Here is an 18,191-nt window from a genome sequence, read left to right as displayed (position 1 = left end):
GCCCAGCTGCCGTACCAGGACAAAAACACTGAAGTCATGAAATGCTTTTAGCTGAAGGGTTAAAAAATATCGCTGACTACTGAAGTGACGAAAGGCATTTGATGACAGGAAGGAAACGATCAAAATTTTACGGGTGCAGTGTGATTCGAGCAGATTTTGGTTCCAGCCTCTCCGATCTGCGCTGACCTCACTGTTTCCTTCTCGGTGCTTTCATCTGTGGTGTATGGAAGGTGCTCCCAGAGTACACGGAGAGGACACAGGTTTCTGTCAGCAGAAGGTCTCCAAACTGCTGAGTGTTACAGATTCCTATAGCAATATATTTCACCGAGCCGCTGCGAGGGGTGAATTTTATTTCTGTGAGTCACAGCAGTGATGACATTCTCAGCTGTGTTTACAAGTACTTTTAGACTCTTGGGCTCTAGGTGAGTCCAAATACATTTGCAAGCAAACTGTGAGTCAGTAGGCATGACATTTGAGGATGAATACGCGCTAGTGAAATTAGGGAATGGTGATTTTTTTCAATTGGGATATTTTCTGTTTAAAAAATAAAGTGTCATACGGACCTGCTGATTTTGATGAGGCTTCCTGGAAGACGTTGAAGTGAAGTATTTTTATTTTCTTTCTTCGCTCATCTTGACTTTTTCATGTGATTAGTTTCATTTGGCCATTAATGCCACCTTCTGTCTGTGCACGCGTGTGCGCCCCCGCCCACATACATATATGCATGTCTATATATATGGATTCGCAGTCGTGCAGATGTTAGCTGTACTGAATTTTATAGTGTTTCTACTCTCATGTGCACTCTCAAAATGATATTAGAAATTATAATAATAATTTATAATAATAATAATATAATAATAATATAGTAATAATAATAATAATAATTGCAATTCTATGAGTTATAAATTCATCAAAAAAAAAAAGCAACTTGTCCCTGAAATTTAAAAGTACAATGGTCCCCAATTGGATGTTTTCCACAGAATTTTAACACCTCCAAAGATTTGGAAACGGTGACTTCCAAATCCATAAGCGCCAGTAGTTTGTGCTCTCTGTCCCGCTCTGCCTTACAGGTCAGAAACACAGGCACTGCTTTTGCCTCGGGAAGCTCGATGTGTTGCTTCTTGTCCACCGGCAAAGGCGTTTTCAGAGACTTTCCTTCAAACAACAAGCTCAGGAGATCTTCTGGTTTAATCCCCTTCTGAAGCATAGGCTGAATCCTCTGATGTGCTGAGCTCAACTACGAAAGAACACAGAAAGGCTTGTTTTTTTTCCAAGCCTTAGCATCCTTTTGAGTGCATAGAGCTTAAGAGCTTTGCTGGTGAGTCAAGACACCTCAGTCTCTTATAGGACCAAACTTCTGGATAAATCCAGGCTTTGGGTCTAGTCCTGCTTGCCAAAAAATAATGGAAGCTGTAGGAAATTTTGTTTTTATGTGATCCACTCCCAGCAGGGCACCAGTGGTAATGTAGCAGGGCTCCTGCTCTGCCTTTTCTCTAAAGGGACATAATTTGTATTGACCCCTCAAAAGATGGGTGCTTGAAACCCAGAGTGGGGCGATGTGGCCGAGCCCCGAAACTGTTTCACTTAAACCTTTTTGAAGCCACCCCAGGAGGTGCAGAGCGGTCCCTGCAGCACGTGAAGGCAGCAGGAGCCAGGACGTGCCGCGGGCCCTTGGAAACCCATGGAGAGGGCCAGGATTCACACCAGCCTGCTCGCCTTGGGCTCCCTGTGCTGGCCATGAGGGAGAAAGGGCACCTCCCCTCAGGGAAGACGCCAGTCCCGTCGCCAGGAGGATCTCTCCAGCGTCGATAGAGGGAGGTTGGCACAGCGATGCTCCTCTCCCAGACTCCACCAAGTGCCTGAAGCCACGGGTGGTGACCCTGGACCCAGATGGCATTCTCAGGGAGAGGCTCACAGCCTGGGATGGCACAGGGAAGCCGCACATCTCCCCCGAGATCTGCAGGGCTGTAGGCAGCTGTGCGGCCCAAGGGACATGCGGGGCAGACCCTGCACTCTCCAATTGCCTTTGCCCTTCAATAAATTCAGTGAGACCAGAGGGTGAAGACCTGTGAGCTGTCAGCACGTGGCCCACATGTGTCTTTACCCCCTCCCCTCTCTCCGCAGTGGTGGCCAGGAGCGCTCCGGAGGAGACCGTGACCAGCAGCTTTGCCTCCTTCATCCATGCAGCTCGACCCGAGCACTTGTCCAAGACCGTCTGTCACAGAAGCAAGAGGATGATCCTCGACAGCATCGGGGTGGGCCTCGTGGGCAGCACGACGCATGTGTTTGATATCGCCCTGCAGTACTGCCGGGTAGGAACAGCCCCATATTACTACGTAGTTACATGGTCCCCACCCTGACACCACCCCCATAACCAAGGCCTTGTTTCATGGCTGATGTAGGACTTTTGCCGTGCGGTAGCGGGGTGTTCTGGCATCACACAGTCATTGCTTCACTCAAGGTCCTCACCTGAACTCCTCTCCCTTCCACAGGAGCTGTACTCTTCGGTTGCCGTGAGCTCTGTCTATGGCAAGCCAGGCGTAAAGCTCTCCCCCACGCTGGCTGCGTTCACCAACGGAGTTGCGGTAAGGCAGGCTCTTCCAGGAGAAGCTCTGCCTTGTGGTGCCTTCCAAGACACTAGTTGGTGTTGCAGGAAGCGGACCTGTGACTGGGAGGGGGAACGGGGGGCAAGAAGTCATGGGCTCCTCTGCAGTCTTGTGCACTGCTTTTAGAGGGACCAAACAGCCACCATGGGGACCACGAGGTGGGTGGGGGTTGTTATAGACATGGCCTCAGCAATATCAGCAAGGACCCCTAGCTCCCTCAGCTCCCAGCCCCTCACACCAGCATGTCTTTGTCTCCGTTTCTCTGGCAGACTCACTCCATGGATTTTGATGATACCTGGCACCCTGCTACTCACCCGTCAGGGGCTGTTCTGCCAGCTCTTCTGGCAGCTTCCCAGATGCTACCTCCGAGCACCAAACCCAACGGCATGGATTTCCTGCTGGCATTTAATGTGGGCCTGGAAGTGCAAGGGAGGCTCATGCATTTCTCCACTGAGGCCCATGACATTCCCAAAAGGTAAACCTCTTTTTCTTCAACAAGTAGGAAGAGGGTTGGTGAGTCTGTTAACAGCCCTACACTGGGTTTCAAAAGTTAGTTTAAGTCCAGCTGAACTCAGGATCAAGGTAAAACCCTACTGAGAGCCAGACGCCAGTTCTGCCAGGGCTGATGAGGCACCACTTATTTCGTATTCATTTGGTGACCTCCAGTGATCTTGCCTTAGAAATAACCAACAAGAGGACTACCACTGAGTCTGCAGTGTTGTCACCTAAAGGGCAAGGGCGCAGGACAGGCGGTGACCCACAGCCCTGCAGGCAGCTTAACTCTGGGCACCATCCCTGGCGCAGTTTCTGCCTGCGCCAACTGCCCTTCACCAGGCAGTGCCCTGGTGTGGTCCAAGGGACAGCATCGACCAGGAACTGTTACCCTTGGGCATGTTGGATAAGGCCACCTTGTTTGGCTGGGGGGAGGAAGTTTGGCTGTACGGACACAAGCCATGCCACCTGCTCTTAGGGAGAATTAAAAATCGCTAGCTGGAGATGCTGAGCTCACTCTGTTTCAAGCATGAACTTTCAAGTAGGCGCTTAGATTTTAGGTGGCTAAATTTTGAGCTGGGTGAATCCCACCTGCACCAGAGCCATGCAGAATTTCCACGGGCTGACTTGGCAGTTCATTGCCAGTCCCATAGGCAGGTCTTGTAGGTGAGGCGCTTGGGTGCTCCCTGCGCCAGGCAGGCAGGGACGCTCATATCTCCAATTTCCCCTTCAGGTTCCACCCTCCCTCGGTGGTCGGTACCATGGGCAGTGCGGCGGCCACTGCCAAACTGCTCTCTCTCAGCACGGCCCAGTGCGCGCATGCTTTGGGCATTGCTGCATCGCTTGCAGGGGCACCCATGGCAAACGCCGCCACCCAAGCCAAGCCACTGCATATTGGAAATGCTACCCGCCTGGGCTTCGAAGCAGCGCTGCTGGCCGCCCGAGGGATGGAAGCTAACCCCTTGATTCTGGATGATATCCCTGGTTGCTCCGGATTCAGTGCTTTCTACAGTATCTATCAACCAAAACCACTATCCACACCAAGTGACCATCACGAGTTCCTCTTGGAGAAGCAGGATATTGCTTTCAAGCGATTCCCAGCCCACCTGGGGATGCACTGGGTGGTGGATGCTGCCTTGTCTGTCCGGAACCTTTTCATCAACTATGCAGGGTCCTTCTCTCCCTCTTTGATCCGCACCATTGTGCTGAAGATCCCAGTGTCAAAGTACATCAATCGGCCTTTCCCCAGCTCCGAACACCAGGCTAGACATTCCTTCCAGTTCAATGCCTGTACCGCCCTGTTGGATGGTGAAGTGGGCCTCAGCTCCTTCACAGAGAGCAGCATCCACCGGCAGGAGCTGAGGGAGCTGCTGGACAAAGTGGTGGTGGAGCACCCTGAAGATAATGTGGCCAACTTTGACAAGATGTATGGAGAGGTGGCACTGCTCCTGCACAGCGGCGATGTCCTGACGGGCAAATGTGACACTTTCTATGGGCACTGGAGGAAGCCTCTGAGCAAAGAATCACTCCTGAAGAAGTTTCGGTCTAATGCCTCTCATGTGCTTCCGGAGGAAAAAATAGAAAACATCATCACTATGGTGGACAACCTGGAGAATCTGTCAGATAGCTCCCAGCTGGCCTGCAGCCTGTGAGGGACCAGCAAGTGGTTTTTTTTATAAGGGGCTTGTCCCGATGAAAATCCAATTCCCTTCTTCATTGGTGCTTTACTATTCATTTCCAGTTACAGGAAAGTTCCCACCCCTTGAAGTCAAACTAGATGCTTTAATACCAAAGGAGCCCACAAGGCAGGAGGTGTGTCTGTGGCAGTAATCAGTACACAGACTAAGTTTTAACTCACGGTTGATGCTGTTTGAGTAGCTGAAAGGCCACTACAAATACCAAAAAAAAAAAAAAAGAAAAAAAGTCCCATGGAAATCTGTGAGAATCCTGGGGTATCGTCTGGAAGCCAGTTCCCCAGAAGGAACTGTGTCTAGATATTTTTTAAAGCTGCATTCAAAGCTTCTTCTGTGCAGAATGCCTAACCGCTGAGTCTGGGAAGAAGAGGAAGTTCAACTGCAAAATGTGTGCTTTTCTTAGTGCTCGCTGGGCACTTTTCAGACCACGGTTAGTTAGTCATGCTGGCCAGATGAAAAATCTCTCAGTTACTGTAAACAGCTCTGCCTGCAAAACTCTCAGGCAGAGAGGGATATTTTTTTTCTTTTGCAGTAAAAGCCTCCCCTTTCTCCAGCACTTGGGAAGTATTTGTCACTTCTCTGTGTACCAGGGAAGGTTCATGGACCCTTAAAACCTGTATGTCTTTTCTGAATTAAAGGCAATCGGTAGGTGAGGAACCCTACATCAGTCCTACGCCTACACCCTACGCCGCCTGAGAGGCGATCCCTGCCAACCCTAGGGCTGCGCCACATCATCCCTCCCGGCTTCGCACAGGTCACCCAGGCACCTACTCAGAGCTGGCTCACCAGAGGTGGTCTCTATAGCCTGTGCAGAGATGAGCACCTCTGGATGGTGACTTGGGCACATAAACGCTGTGACTCGCATTGGGAAATTCCTGTTTCTCTCCCCTGAGAGGAGGGAAAGCTTACTGGGACTCAGTCCTTCACTTATCTTTCCAGCTGGGATGAAATCGGTACTTGTCTTCCTGAGTAGCCGTTCACTGAAGGGCTTTCTTACCCTGCATCCTTTCTGAACAGCGAGATGGAGAACTGTGCGACATCCCTCTGTGCATTAAACAAACACTGTGGTTGCTGATCCAAAGGACTTGTTTCCAATGTGACCATGATATAGGCACAGAATCTGTTGCAGAAGAGGGGGTTGCCTTCTGCAAGGGGGACTGAGATGGGACTAGACAGGCAAGAAGGAATGTGGGCCGGTTCCTTTTTAGCTTGCTGGTAGTGGTCTATGCAGAGAACTTTTCACCCTGAAGAAAATTGTTTGCCCACCTGTTAATCCACTCTCTTGTACTGTCTAGCATATTCACACTGAATCTTTCTGAATAAAGAACTGAAGTAAATTAATTTTCTGCATAAAGATTTAATGCTACATTATGTAGACCGTCAGGTTTTCAGTTTTAATCTGAACATATGAGATTCAGAGACTTTTCCACTAGATGGGGAACCCTGCAGAGGCTAGGACAGGGCCAGCTAGAAGGCTGGCCTGTGGCCAGTGGTTTCTCCAGAGTCATATATTTACATTGAGCCCTGCAGGCTGTTTTTCCTGGTGAGTGCAATAGCTGTTAGCCAGCAAAGCTTGGCTGTGGTTAAACACGATCTCTCAACAAAGAGAAGTTACCCGATGTTTCTCCGTTAAGCAACAGTTTTCAAATACTTGCTAAGTTTCCATGACAAGCTTCTAGTTTCCCTTGGTTCGAGTCAGGTGTGAGATCACCGAAACTATCATTCCATGCTTCACAGCCCAGTGAGCTGGAAAACCGCAGATCCAGTGCCTTCCAAGTCAGCCATTAGCTCAACACTTGCCAAGGGAATCGGTACATGTGACAGAGCCAACATGGGCTTCAGTGGAGGGAACAATGCATCTCGGTGGATTATCACTGATTTCAGCATCCTGATATTTGTTCCGATGTTCTCATTTCCATGCCTTCTGCACCGTGCTGCGGTGATGCCATGTAGCAGTGAGACTGAGCAGGAGAAGAGGGAACTAGCACTTTTTACCTATTGGTGCTGGAGCATGAAAAAAGAGCTTTTCAATTGGGTTTCCAGCTACATTTTGTCCCTGAGATCCAGAAATCCTTCTAAAACTCATTCATGTCTTGGTTGTCCCATCAGACGCAATTCTGACACCTTTCAGGAAACAATGTGTAAAATTAGGAACAGAAGGTGCAGAAAGGCTGGTAGGTCCAACTTTCCCCTCATAAGGGCCCCTTATGAGTTGAAGGAGTACGTAGCATCTAGGAGCTAAAGGCATACCTGAGATTTTTTTTTCATTCATGGTATTTCCTCTGAAAGCCTAGGACCCTGAAAACGCTTCCAGTGTCCCAGCCCAGGAAAGCATCTCACCCATTATTTCCAGTTTCAAACAGCAAACGTTTCATATCCTTGACTAATTAGGAGGCCCAAACCCCTGGCAAGGGATAGGAGGGCTTAAAAAAGCCAAGGAAAAAAACAGCCTGTGAAAATCATAGACCAGCTTGTGTGACACTGAGGGTATTCAGCGATTAATATGGTGCCACCAAAGTCCTTAACTTCTCCTCTCAAGCTGAACAAGAAAAGAGCCCTTGTCCTTTCTACTGCCGTTCCAAGATAAATGACACTTAAAATTAAGAAAAGGAAACTTTTTTCCACAGACATATTTACGGTAGCAAGCTCAGTGAATGAAAGGACACTTGCAGTGCAGAGCTAGGCAGGATCCATGTCAGCAATCAATCAATAACTAGAAGCCCACACCAGAAAGCTCTGCTGGCACAAGGACTTGGCGAGGGAGAAGCCCTGGGCAGCGGAGAGCAGGGGAAAGCTGAGGCGGGGCTGGCGGCAGCAGGATGCCGCCATCAGCCCTCTCCCGTGGGCATCGGCCCTCTCCCGTGGGCATCGGCCCTCTCCCGTGGGCATCGGCCCTCTCCCGTGGGCAGGACCCACCCGTGCGGCCCCGCGGGAGGGCCGGACCCCGCCGCGGCCATCAGCACCCTGGAGAGCGGCCGCCGCTCGGGGCCGCGGGGGTCCCTCCCCGGGGTCCCTCCTCGGGGGTCCCTTCCTGCGTGTCCCTCCCCGGGGGTCCCTCCTTGGGGTCCCTCCTCTGGAGTCCCTCCTCTGGTGTCGCCTTCCTCAGGGGTCCCTTCCTCGGGGGTCCCTCCTCAGGGTCCCTCCTCAGGGCCCCTTCCTGGGGGTCCCTTCCTAGGGTCCCTCCTCTGGGGGTCCCTGCCTGGGGGTCCCCTCCCGGGGCTCTGTTCACAAGGTGAAGGTGATGAGATGTCTGTGACTTTCCCCCAAGGCAGCTCTTGCCTTCAGTTCCCACAAATGGTTCAACTCGAGCTGAAAGCAGCTTTCATCCCTACGGCCACCACCAGCACAAGCTTTTGATCATCTGAAGAAGCGAGTTTTGTGGGGCTTTGCATTTTTTGTCACCGTGGAGAATTCTGGATTTCCCAGGAAATACCAGCAGAAAAAAAAAAAAAAAGTACAATTCAGGGATCATTTCTATTTTAGTGAGGATTTTGACTGTAGAGGTCAGAAGAGTCCTCCCCGCCTTCCAGCACTCTTTCCATGATGATAACAGTACTACCGCAGTGTGGCCAGCTGGGGAAGTGCTCTCCTTGAAAACACCGAGTCCTCCTTTATTGTTTTATGTTTTTTAAATAACTGAGGATTTGCTTTTTAAATAATTAAAGAAAGAAGAAAACTTCGGACAGTCCCCCAAGTAACTGAGTGCCATCAGTCAGAGGCAGAGCAGACTCTGCTGTGGTAGAGCCCTGCCTCAGCTCTGCTGACACAGCTTCATCCTCGGAGGGATGAGACCTGCCTCCTGGATCAGCTCTGAATGCCTCTTCCAGAGGAAGGCATGAGCATTGGCCTTCCTCTCCCTGGTCCAGAGGTTCTCCCAAGCTCTGGACATGGTGCCATGGGTGGTCAAGTTTTGCAAGGAAGCTGCTGTTCCAGAAATGAATGGCTGAGACAAGGAAGGAATCCACAGGAATGTATCACACAGGGGGATGGAAAGGAGGAGCAAATCCTCCCAGCTGCAGTACAAGCTTGCAACCTTCCCTCTGCAGCTGGGACATGCAGGCCAGAGACATGCAGCTGGCGCAGGGGCCAGAACAAAGCCCTGTGGCTGCCTTACTGGGAAAACAGGGCAGCCAGGCTGGGCTGCACAGGGGAGCCAATATTTTCTGCCTGATGCCAGTGTCTTAGCACCTTATTTCCCCCTCACCCCTGCATAAACCTAGGTGAACTCACTGACTTTAGATGCTCTCCCCTCCATGCCGCCCTCTCATCTCTGTTTTTTCCCATCCCAGGTGACAGGAACCCTATAACTATTTAAGCACAGCTGAGTATAAGGCACGGAGCTTCAGCCTCTGGAGCGCGTTGTGTGTCAGACACTGAGGCCAAGTTCCCAGTTCCCAGTCAGGAAGCGGGTTTCAACAGTCACGGCTGGATTTAAACCACTGGCCTGGTGTGAGAGCCACCAGTGACAGCCAGCCTGAGTCAGGCAAAGCAGGCGCACAGAGGGGAAGGGGGACAGAAACCTTCTGCTGTGTAAAAGTGACTATTAAAAGGAGAGGAATGACAGGTTCTTTTGTGTTCATGGAGGACATTGTAGAAATGAGGGGCTTCAAATTAAGCAAAAGGGGTGTCAGACATTAGGAAAAATGTCCCAGCAAGAGCAGTGCAGCAGCAGCAGGACAGATCTTCCAAGAAGGTCATGAAGTTTCCATTGATGGTGATTTATAAAAGTAGCATTCACAGCCAGGGGTGAGAGCTGAGCAGGCTGCCTTGGGAAAGCTCTCAAGGTTCATGCAGCCCTACTTTTATGGCTGGGATTTGAGACTTGTCCTAGGTTTGCAAAATAAAAGCTTGAACCTGAAAATGGCCATCAAAAGCCTGGCCTCTGCCTCCTTTCTCCTGCTGGGGCACAGGCAGAGTATGGGTTGTGTTTGGGGTTCCCCTCCATTGACTGCAGTCACGCCTGTGCTGTACCTGGAAACCTCGATCAGGTTCTCATTGGGGTCTCAGACCCACAGCACCAGTTCTGGCCACAGGATCTTCTTCAGTAATCACCCCACAGGCCTGGGAGGAGACATAAAGGCAGGGGCTTAATGCTTAAGGTAGTCTCATCAGGGCGTGTGCGCTCTTTCTCCCAGCCTTGAAAACATGAGCTGTTGGATGAGACAATTCTGACATTCCCCAAGATGCAGACCATGAAAGTCTCACTTGGGAGGCTCTGGCTTCATGCCTGTCAGGTCACACTGCCCTGTGGACACTCTATGTCTTCCCCCCCTTCGGATGATCCAGCAGCACCTGTGTGGTAAGGCAGATATCTGCAGAGCCAGGGACTGGGCACCAAGCCTCGGGTTCAAACTCCTTCCCAGCCTCATGCAGGTTAAACTTCTGGTTGCCAAAATGTAAAGCTTTGCAATTACCCTGTCCCCAAAGAAAAGAATCAAAGTGCAATGAGACTTACTGGGCTGGAAGCCTTCAGCATCCACTCACCTGTGTAGTCCCGAAGGTCCTGGGGACCTGGCTGCAGCCCCGCTTACTCTGGCTCTTGCTGTGGCAACACAAGACAAGAACTGACCTGCTGCAAGGCTCCCATGACATCCCTAGAGATGTGGAGTGACCCAGGAAAGTCCTACAGCCACTTCTAAATCATAATGGTGTAAGTTTTCAGTTTTGGGCACCCTCCATCCTGCCTGTGCAGCAGCCACGCAAATAATGCACAGGCTGACGCTGCGGTGGGAACAAGGGTGACGCAATGGGAAGAGGGTGAGGAAGGAGATTGGGCATCTCTTTGCTGATTCTCAAGGAGATTTCTGCAGGCTCATATGGCAGCTGAGTCCTGAGACCCCATAGATATGCAGAGGGCACTGACCTGCCATCTCTGCCCGCCTAAAGAACAAACTGAGGCTCACAGTAGCCTTGGGATGGGAGCGCAACTGCTTTTAAGAGACCTGATAGGGCAGGAGAGGACATAAGCTTGGAAGTTAAAAAGGTGCATGTGTACATCCAAAACAGGCCAGGTGGCCTGAATCTTGGGCAGGAGTTGAGTTGGGGCTGTTCTGAAAATGTTGACCACTTTCTCCTCTCTTTGCCAATGGAAATATCGAAACAAGAGCCTCTCAGACATCTTCAGAGGATGTGTGGGTTTGAGGGTTCTCCTCCTTCAGTCCTAGAAGTGGTTTTTCAAATAGTCTTTCTTTTTTGTCACTTTGACTCCTTCTGCAGCATGGTTTGGACTATCCTCTGGCTCAGCTTGACTCAGTTGAAACTCAGAGCTTGACGGCCTGCAGCTTGTGCTGGTCCTACCATCGCCACCCCAAGGAGGTGCCCCAGAGACCCCATCAGAGATCCACAGGGACCAGCCACTGGCCCAGAACTGGGCTGCAGGTTCCCTAGACCTGAGCCGTGCCAGTGCCCCATGTTACCTTGAAAGTCACGCTCCTGTGCCCAGGACTTTGGAATAAAAGGCCACACTGTCCTCAGTGCTCTTCATGGTGAACAAAAGGTGGTCCAGGTGCTCCATTAAACACGAGGGTGGACTCATACGCTCCTCCTTCCAGTACATCACCTCAGGGCTGGGAACCAGCATGCAGAACCACAGAACACGAAGGTTAGGAGCAGCCAGCTACTCAGGGAAATGGGCCAGGCGGCTCTGAACTGAACTGTGAATGGAGATCAAACAGGTTTTCTTTTGGCCTGTGGGTGGCACAAGTACAGAAGCAATAAATTCTCCTTCCTGGAAGGGTCTCAGACCCCAGCTTTGCTCTGGTGGGCCCTGAGCATGCCAGAGCCCCTGCAAGAGAGGACGAGCAGCTGGGCAAGCCGGTGCCGGACGGTTCCCTTGTGACCACCCTCTTCCCGCTGCCTAGAGCCAAGCCATGTCACAGGAGAATGCAGGGGAAAATGCAATGAGATCAGAAACAGGAGCTCTGAGCACTGCTCCCCGCAGAAGCGTACCTTGACCCAAAGGACCTGAAAGTCCAGCTACATAGAATTGCTTGGGAAATCCTGGAAAAAGAGTCTGGACATTTTATTTGCAAGGGAAAGATGTGTTAATGTGCTATATTAAAGCACAGAGTTGAGCTTGCTACTTCTTACTGTTAAGAAGAAAGGCTGTCCCTGGAGAAGAGGAGCTGTGGCAAGCAGCTGCAGCAGGCTCCCCACCTCCCTGGCAGCACCTCTTTGCCTCCAAGACTATTTTCTACCATGCAACACGCTGAAGTCTCATTGCCTTGTGAGGCACCCGCTGCCCCTGGGGAGTACTGCAAGCTCCCACCAGTAAAAGCTGCGTGAGCCATAGGTGCCATGCTAACAGCCAATGTGTAGCGAGAAAAGGAGCCTCAGGGTGGTGTGCTCAGCTTTGGGCATCTTTTTGGACACCCCTTCCTGCAAACAGACATGCCCAAAGGGGTCCTCTGTGGCGTAAGGCAGAGTTAGAGATTTTCTTTTTCTTCCTCTGCAAAACCCAAATCTGTTAAAAGTAAAATGGAGTTTTGGAAGGTCTGGAACTCTCTGGGCAGTTGGCTTCAAAGGATTGAGCCGTTCAGGCTGTGGAAAAACTGCTGGGCAAGTGGTTGAAGGCACAGGACATCCTGTGTTACAGTCGTTCTGCCTGGACTGTCTCCACCCAAGCTGCCCACGCTCCACGCCGAAAAAACCAGAACTTCTGATATGTGGGAATAGCTGAAAACGGGTTTTTGCCTCAGATCAAGGAAAGGGACATCTGTGGGTTGCTGTGGGAGGGAACAAAGTACCTGTATCCTTTTTGTATATCCTTTTTGGGTTTTTCGCCTTTAATTATCCAAGTTGCCCCACAGAATTTCCCGCAAAGCTATTTCATGGGTTATCATCGATGGTGAGTGTGTTAGACAAGCTAATCCCAGGACGTGCAACACCACCCTTCTGCCATCCTTGTCTTGAAGGTCACTGTGGGTTTGTTCACGCTGGAGAAGGCAGAGCTGAGGTGGAAATCCCACAGCCAGAGCTCAGCGAGAAGCTGTTCCTCCCCAGCGTGGTGGTGTCCCTTAAGGGTCCTCCAGCGGGGGGACTGCCACCGGTCTCAACACAAAACAACGGAAAAGAAGAGGATGCCAGTGCTCTGCATGGGGAAAGAGGCTTTTAAATCCACCCTGGGGGTAATTACAGAAAACAGACCACATTTCTTTTCGAAACGCGGGTGACAGCCCACTCCCGTGAGCTCCACAGCAGCCTTGTGCCCGCTGGCCCGGAGCGGGGCAAGCAGGGCAGGGAGCTGCTCGGCTCACGCTGCAGCCTCGCTCGAGGGAGGCCGCCGGCCTCTCTTCCCTCTGCCAGCCCCTGATTTTCACAAGACACGCAGGAGCTGACTGGCCAGGTGATTTCTGCTGCCCTGTCCGCTCCAGACCAAGAGGTTCAATAGCTACACGGTGGGGCTGGCAGACAGAGGGACAAGCAGCAGGTGGACCTCCCAGACCTCATTTTCTTTCGGAAAAATCCTAATATCTTTACTAAAACTCCCAGAGTTGTTCCCACAGGTGCTAGTAACAGGACCGTTGACACTGACGCCTGCCAGGGCTTTGAGGGCACTAACTGGCCTTAATAGCCCTGACTAGTCTCACCTGGGGGCTTCCACACACACACACGGGCCCTGGAGCATAGTTAAACTCTCCTCAGGGCCTTCGCTCTATGCATGGGTTTTGGTGTAAGGGTGCTGGTCTCCAGCTTAGTCCCAGATGTGCCTTTACCTGGCCAATGACCCTGCTGGTCTGAACTTCAGCTTATTGAGTGATATCTTGGTCCTTGACCCCATGTCATCACTATGGACCCGACTGTTACTTTGTACTAAACCAAAGAGCTCACATCTTCAGTTTTTTAGAGAGAAGGTTATAATGGGCAGTGGGTTAGCCCCATGATTATCATCGCAAGATACAGAGACCATATTTTCAGCAACAAAAATATATTAGCGGGTTGTGATGTCGCTATGGGATGCTTCAGAAGAAAATGGGGTAAGAACAGGCAACTCCCTGAGGGACCTGTTTGGATCTCTCGAGCTGCAGCATTTACTCCTCTCCTGTTTACATGCAAGTGAATCCTTTCTTAGCTAAAAGCAATAAACCTTGTTATATTAATAACTCTGAACTTTCATCTGTCTCAGCTGAAGGGCTGGTAGAGTGATGGTACGTGTTCTGGTACCTGGATATAATAACACTACACACATCTGGGTACCTCAAGTGCATTGTAACCCTCTTGTTTTACTACAGGTTCACTGTGAAATCCGAGAGTAGATAAAAAGGAGAGAGTTCCTGCAGAGAAGTTGCCTTTCACTGTTCAGCTGCACTGGGAAGCGATCTGCTGAAGCGGTCCAGCACCGGCACCCACTTTGGCAGAAATTTGAAGCTTGGGAGGGTTTTTTTACTAGCTGCATAATTGTTTCTTGGAGGAGGGAAGGTGTGGTTTGGGTCAGAGAGCTCCCCTTCCCCAAGGGAGATCTAGCCTCAGACCGACAAGTCAGAGGCTCTTTGGCATTGAGTTCAGGACTTGAGCTTGGGAAGGGTTTTGAGTTTAGCTCCTTAAAGGTGCAGCTGCCATCAAGGGCTCCTGAGCTGCTCCCAGCAGACATCCAGAGAGGGTTGTCTTTACGTGTTGGACAGAGTGATGGAGTTGAAGTAGCTCAGCAAGTCCTCCATGGTGAAGTCCATGGCAATTCCTGATCCTGCATAACAGCGTTGGATCAGATCCTCAAACTCTTGGTACTGGCGTATGAACTCCTGCTCCATGGCGTGCCACACCACCTGGGGAAAAACAGACCGTCAGCTCCATTCATCAGCCCCTGACAGCTCTACATGCTTTGCAGTCCTGAGCCTTGCAAAGCATCGTAGCATTACAGACAGATCACGCTCCAATTACCGGCAAAAGATTCTCCTCTGGGGAGAGATACTTGTGGATTTTCCTGTAGAGGGTCTCAAGGGCTCTTTTTACTTCCTTGCCGGGGTATTTTTCAATGACCTTCCTCAGCTCTTGCTTGCTGTAGGCCAGCTGAAAGCTGACCTCTTCTTCCTTCACCCCTTGAGCCACACGGGCTTTCACGCCTTCAAAGAAGTGCTGGAAAGGCAAGGAGACATTTCACTGATGAGCCGCCCTAAGGCGGACTCCTGTGACAGGGCTGAAACCTGACTGCTTTTCCCAGATCCCTTCCCATGTCTAATTAAGTGGAAATGAAGTATTGGACATTGTATATCCTCCTGGAAAGCAGAGCATAGGGAATTTCATCAGTTCTCTTCCCTCCCTGCTCAGCGAGCAGCATCTCTAAGGGTGGCAGTACCATGGGGCTGGAAAAAAATCGCTCTTGTTCCTGGGTGCTTCATACAGCTCTGCTCGCTGGAGAGGGTTTGGAGCCAGAGGTGGGGTTGGGGGATCCCAGCATCTGCAGAAGTGTAAAGAAAAACCTCAAGCTTTCTCAGTTCTTCCAGGATATTGTATGACAGCAGGAAAGGCTGTTCTGTAGGGAGGCATTTCAAAAGGCGCACGTGTCCCACCCAAAGCATGGCTGTTGCGTGAGAGCCCAGGGCTATGTGACCCCCAAGGGGTACAGACTTCGGCTAGCTTTCAGAAAAGTACCAGGAGCGGTGTAGCTCCGCAAAAAGCGCAGTGCTGACAAATATTCTTTTTTTTTTTCTGCATGAGGTTTTCAGACACAGAGTCTGTCGGGCTGGAAGGGACCTCAGGAGGTCTCTAGTTCAACCTCCTGCTCAAAGCAGGTTCAACACTGAATTCAAATGGCGGTACCTGGGGCATTTCTTAAGGTAGGTCTTGAAAACCTTCAAGGATAGAGGCTGTGGAACCTCTCTGGACAGACTGCTTCAATGCTTTATTACCCTTATAGTAATTTTTTTCCCCTCTATCCAGCTGGAACCTTCCTTTTTTACATTTTCTGACTGTTGTCTACCATCACCCTGCTGTGCACCTCAGTAATCTTCTAGGGAAGGTGGCTACTAGATACCCCTGAAATTGTTTCTTCTCTAGGCTGACCGAGTTCAGCTCTTTCAGCCTCTCCTCACCATGTTGGTGGCCCTTCACTGGCCTGGCTCCAGTTTAGCAACATCTCTTGCCATAGGTGACATACATCTCTACCTCTTCCACAGCTGGACATGGTATTCCACAGCTGGTGTAACAAAAGCTGAAAAAAGGGAATAATCACTTCCTTCAACCTACTGTCCACCCTCCTGTTCATACAGCCCAATGATCTCTTTGCTGTCTTGGGTATTTCCAGTGCAATTTTGCTACGGAGAATGCCCTAAATCCTAAGGATTTTTAGAGGGAAAGAGGTTCCTAGATGTATAAGCTGTTTTCAGAAACAGGAATGGGCTCCTATGTTATTTAGACCCCTTTGAAACTTCTCTTAATGTTAGTGAATTATGCTCAGACCTGAAGAGCTACGTGGTCCGCTAGAGAAGGCCGTGCCAGGACTCCAGCAATCCCTGAGCAGAATGGAGTCCAAGCACCCTCATATGTTACTCGCTTTGCTTTGTTGTGAGCAATGAAATTACACTTTTCCCTCACAGAGGAAGGATTTGAAGCCATTAACAGAGCAAGGCTGCAGGTAGCATGAGACACCGAGCTGATCTTCCAGTCAAACCTACAAGATGTTTGACAGCAAAGACTGGAAACAAATTGAAAGTAACAGGCCCTATAAATAAATCAAGCTGATCTGAGTCTGTGAGACGTTTTAGGCCAGTGAGAAGAGAGAAGGAGCAGGGCGAGGAGGGGTCTCGGGATGAGCCGTCGTCTCTGGGAGGAAGGGGGATGCCTGTTTGAGTTAGCAAAGCCAGATGCTCTTAGCTCAGTTAGCAAAGCAGCCGCCTGGGAAGCGTGAAGCTGTGTTAGACTTATTAGTCCAGGCAGCTATGCAAAAAGAAGCCAGCATCTGCCAGATGCAGGCACGCAACGCGGAGCGGGGGGTCCGCACAGGTCCTCACGCTGCCGCACGGAGGCTGGGTTGCAGAGCTGCTACCAGCATCTGATGCTACTGAGCCCTGTTCTTGCTGGGACGGTGCTGCGCGGTGAAACCCAGCCCAAGCGGTCCGAGAAGGCGTGGGAACACTGGGGATGTGACGACACACCGATATAATTCCAGGCTGGATTTGGGGAGGGGTGATCTGAACACCAGTTAATGCATAATTTTGGGAAGTGCAGTTGCCCTTTGAGACCCAGGCAAGGGTTGGTTTATCCTGTACTCACATTGAGCTTCTCCAGTGGCTGGCCCAGGTACTTGATGACGTATTTCTCCATGTGCTCACTATACCTCTGCTTGGCTTCTCTCTTCTTGCCCTCCAGGCAGTGGATCTTCTTTTGGCACAGGAAGCAGTGGATGTGGTGGAAATTTTCCATCATGACCATATCTGTGTTCACCTTCAGGTTTGCCGAGGAGAGACTATTGACTTAAAAGAAAGGAACAAATCAGGTATGGAGAGAAGACCCTGCAGGCTGGGTCAGGAGGGACATGAGATGCAGGCATTGTCAGGCTTTGGTCACCAGCGGACAGTTTAACCAAGAGCTGTGGTGACCATCATCACAGGTCTTTCAGCTCTTCCACCACCTTGCCTTGCAGAGTTTTGGGGTCATGACATTTAATACCCATTTGCCCAAAAGGGTGCAGAGACATCCAAGTCCAGCCCTGTCCCAACGTGTTGCTGACCTGGGTGCCAGAGCACCTCAGTGTGGCACATGCTCAGAGGCATGGCTCGTCAAGCTGCCAGCCACTTGCCAGCTGGTCTGGAGAGGGCGAGAGCTTGAGTAGCTCATTGTGCATGCGGAACAGAGCAGGCCCTTCTCACCCATGGGGGTGAGAAAGCTTAACATGTCATTAAGGCTTAACATGTCATTAAGCTGCCTCATCTGAATCGTCTGACTTCTTCCAGTACCAGAGGGAGTAACTATCCGTAACACAAATACTGATCCCTGTTCATTAGCTTGATTCCCTATCTCACCTGCTTCACTGTAAACATTGTTGGAGCCTGGAAGGGGCTGCATTCATGGATTTATGGGCTGTATTCAGTGGGTCATCCCAGGCCCATCTGCAGGTAGGAGCTGCCTCTCTACACCATCTCATGATCTGTGGATTGGAGGCTTGGAGCTGTTACTTCTGCAGCCCCTCAGGCCCTCTTCAAGCTGGAAAGCAGGGTCCCTCCACTGATAAACAGTTGTAAGCACCAGCTGGGACAACACAGCGACCTTTGGAAAGCTACCCGTCTTGCTCTCCCCACCCCTCTCTCCCCACCACCGCCTTGGTGTTTTGGGAATAGTTGTTCTTAGGCTGCCAGTGCTCCCAAGACCTCTGCGCTTGTAAGAAGAAGAGTCTGATGTGTAGCGAGGACCTGCTCCCTCCATAGTGGGAAAAGAGAGGTTGACATTAGATTCAAAGCTAAACACG

The 18,191-nt window shown here is 50.7% G+C and overlaps 3 protein-coding genes across 3 annotated transcripts in view; 1 reads left to right on the top strand and 2 right to left on the bottom strand.

Annotated features, from left to right (window-relative positions):
• The first annotated feature begins 465 nt into the window (after window positions 1-465).
• LOC104039628 (cis-aconitate decarboxylase) lies at window positions 466-4,753 on the top strand. The gene is made up of 5 exons (XM_064463586.1): window positions 466-508; window positions 2,125-2,312; window positions 2,493-2,585; window positions 2,876-3,081; window positions 3,832-4,753. The coding sequence occupies exons 1-5, from the start codon at window positions 466-468 to the stop codon at window positions 4,748-4,750; spliced, it is 1,449 nt and encodes a 482-aa protein (XP_064319656.1). The 3' UTR covers window positions 4,751-4,753.
• A 4,841-nt stretch (window positions 4,754-9,594) lies between these two features.
• Window positions 9,595-11,372, bottom strand: GLOD5 (glyoxalase domain containing 5). The gene is given in 5 exon segments (XM_009506582.2): window positions 9,595-9,796; window positions 9,798-9,853; window positions 10,034-10,207; window positions 11,209-11,228; window positions 11,231-11,372. Coding segments are annotated over 5 exon segments (594 nt in total).
• Window positions 11,373-13,622: 2,250 nt separating this feature from the next.
• Window positions 13,623-18,191, bottom strand: part of LOC104050018 (exocyst complex component 1) — a 30,300-nt gene continuing 25,731 nt past the window's right edge. Inside the window, exons 15-17 of the mRNA XM_064463449.1 lie at window positions 17,000-17,199; window positions 14,669-14,863; window positions 13,623-14,553 (exon numbers count right to left, since the gene is read on the bottom strand). Of these exons, the coding sequence (XP_064319519.1) occupies window positions 14,398-14,553; window positions 14,669-14,863; window positions 17,000-17,199 (551 nt within the window). The 3' untranslated portion in view covers window positions 13,623-14,397. The remainder of the gene's footprint in view (window positions 14,554-14,668; window positions 14,864-16,999; window positions 17,200-18,191) is intronic.

The sequence above is a fragment of the Phalacrocorax carbo genome, chromosome 11 (assembly GCF_963921805.1).
Source record: "Phalacrocorax carbo chromosome 11, bPhaCar2.1, whole genome shotgun sequence".
Lineage (NCBI taxonomy): Eukaryota > Metazoa > Chordata > Aves > Suliformes > Phalacrocoracidae > Phalacrocorax > Phalacrocorax carbo.
Note: the sequence above shows the minus strand (reverse complement) of the source record. Positions and strands in the feature narration are given on the sequence as shown.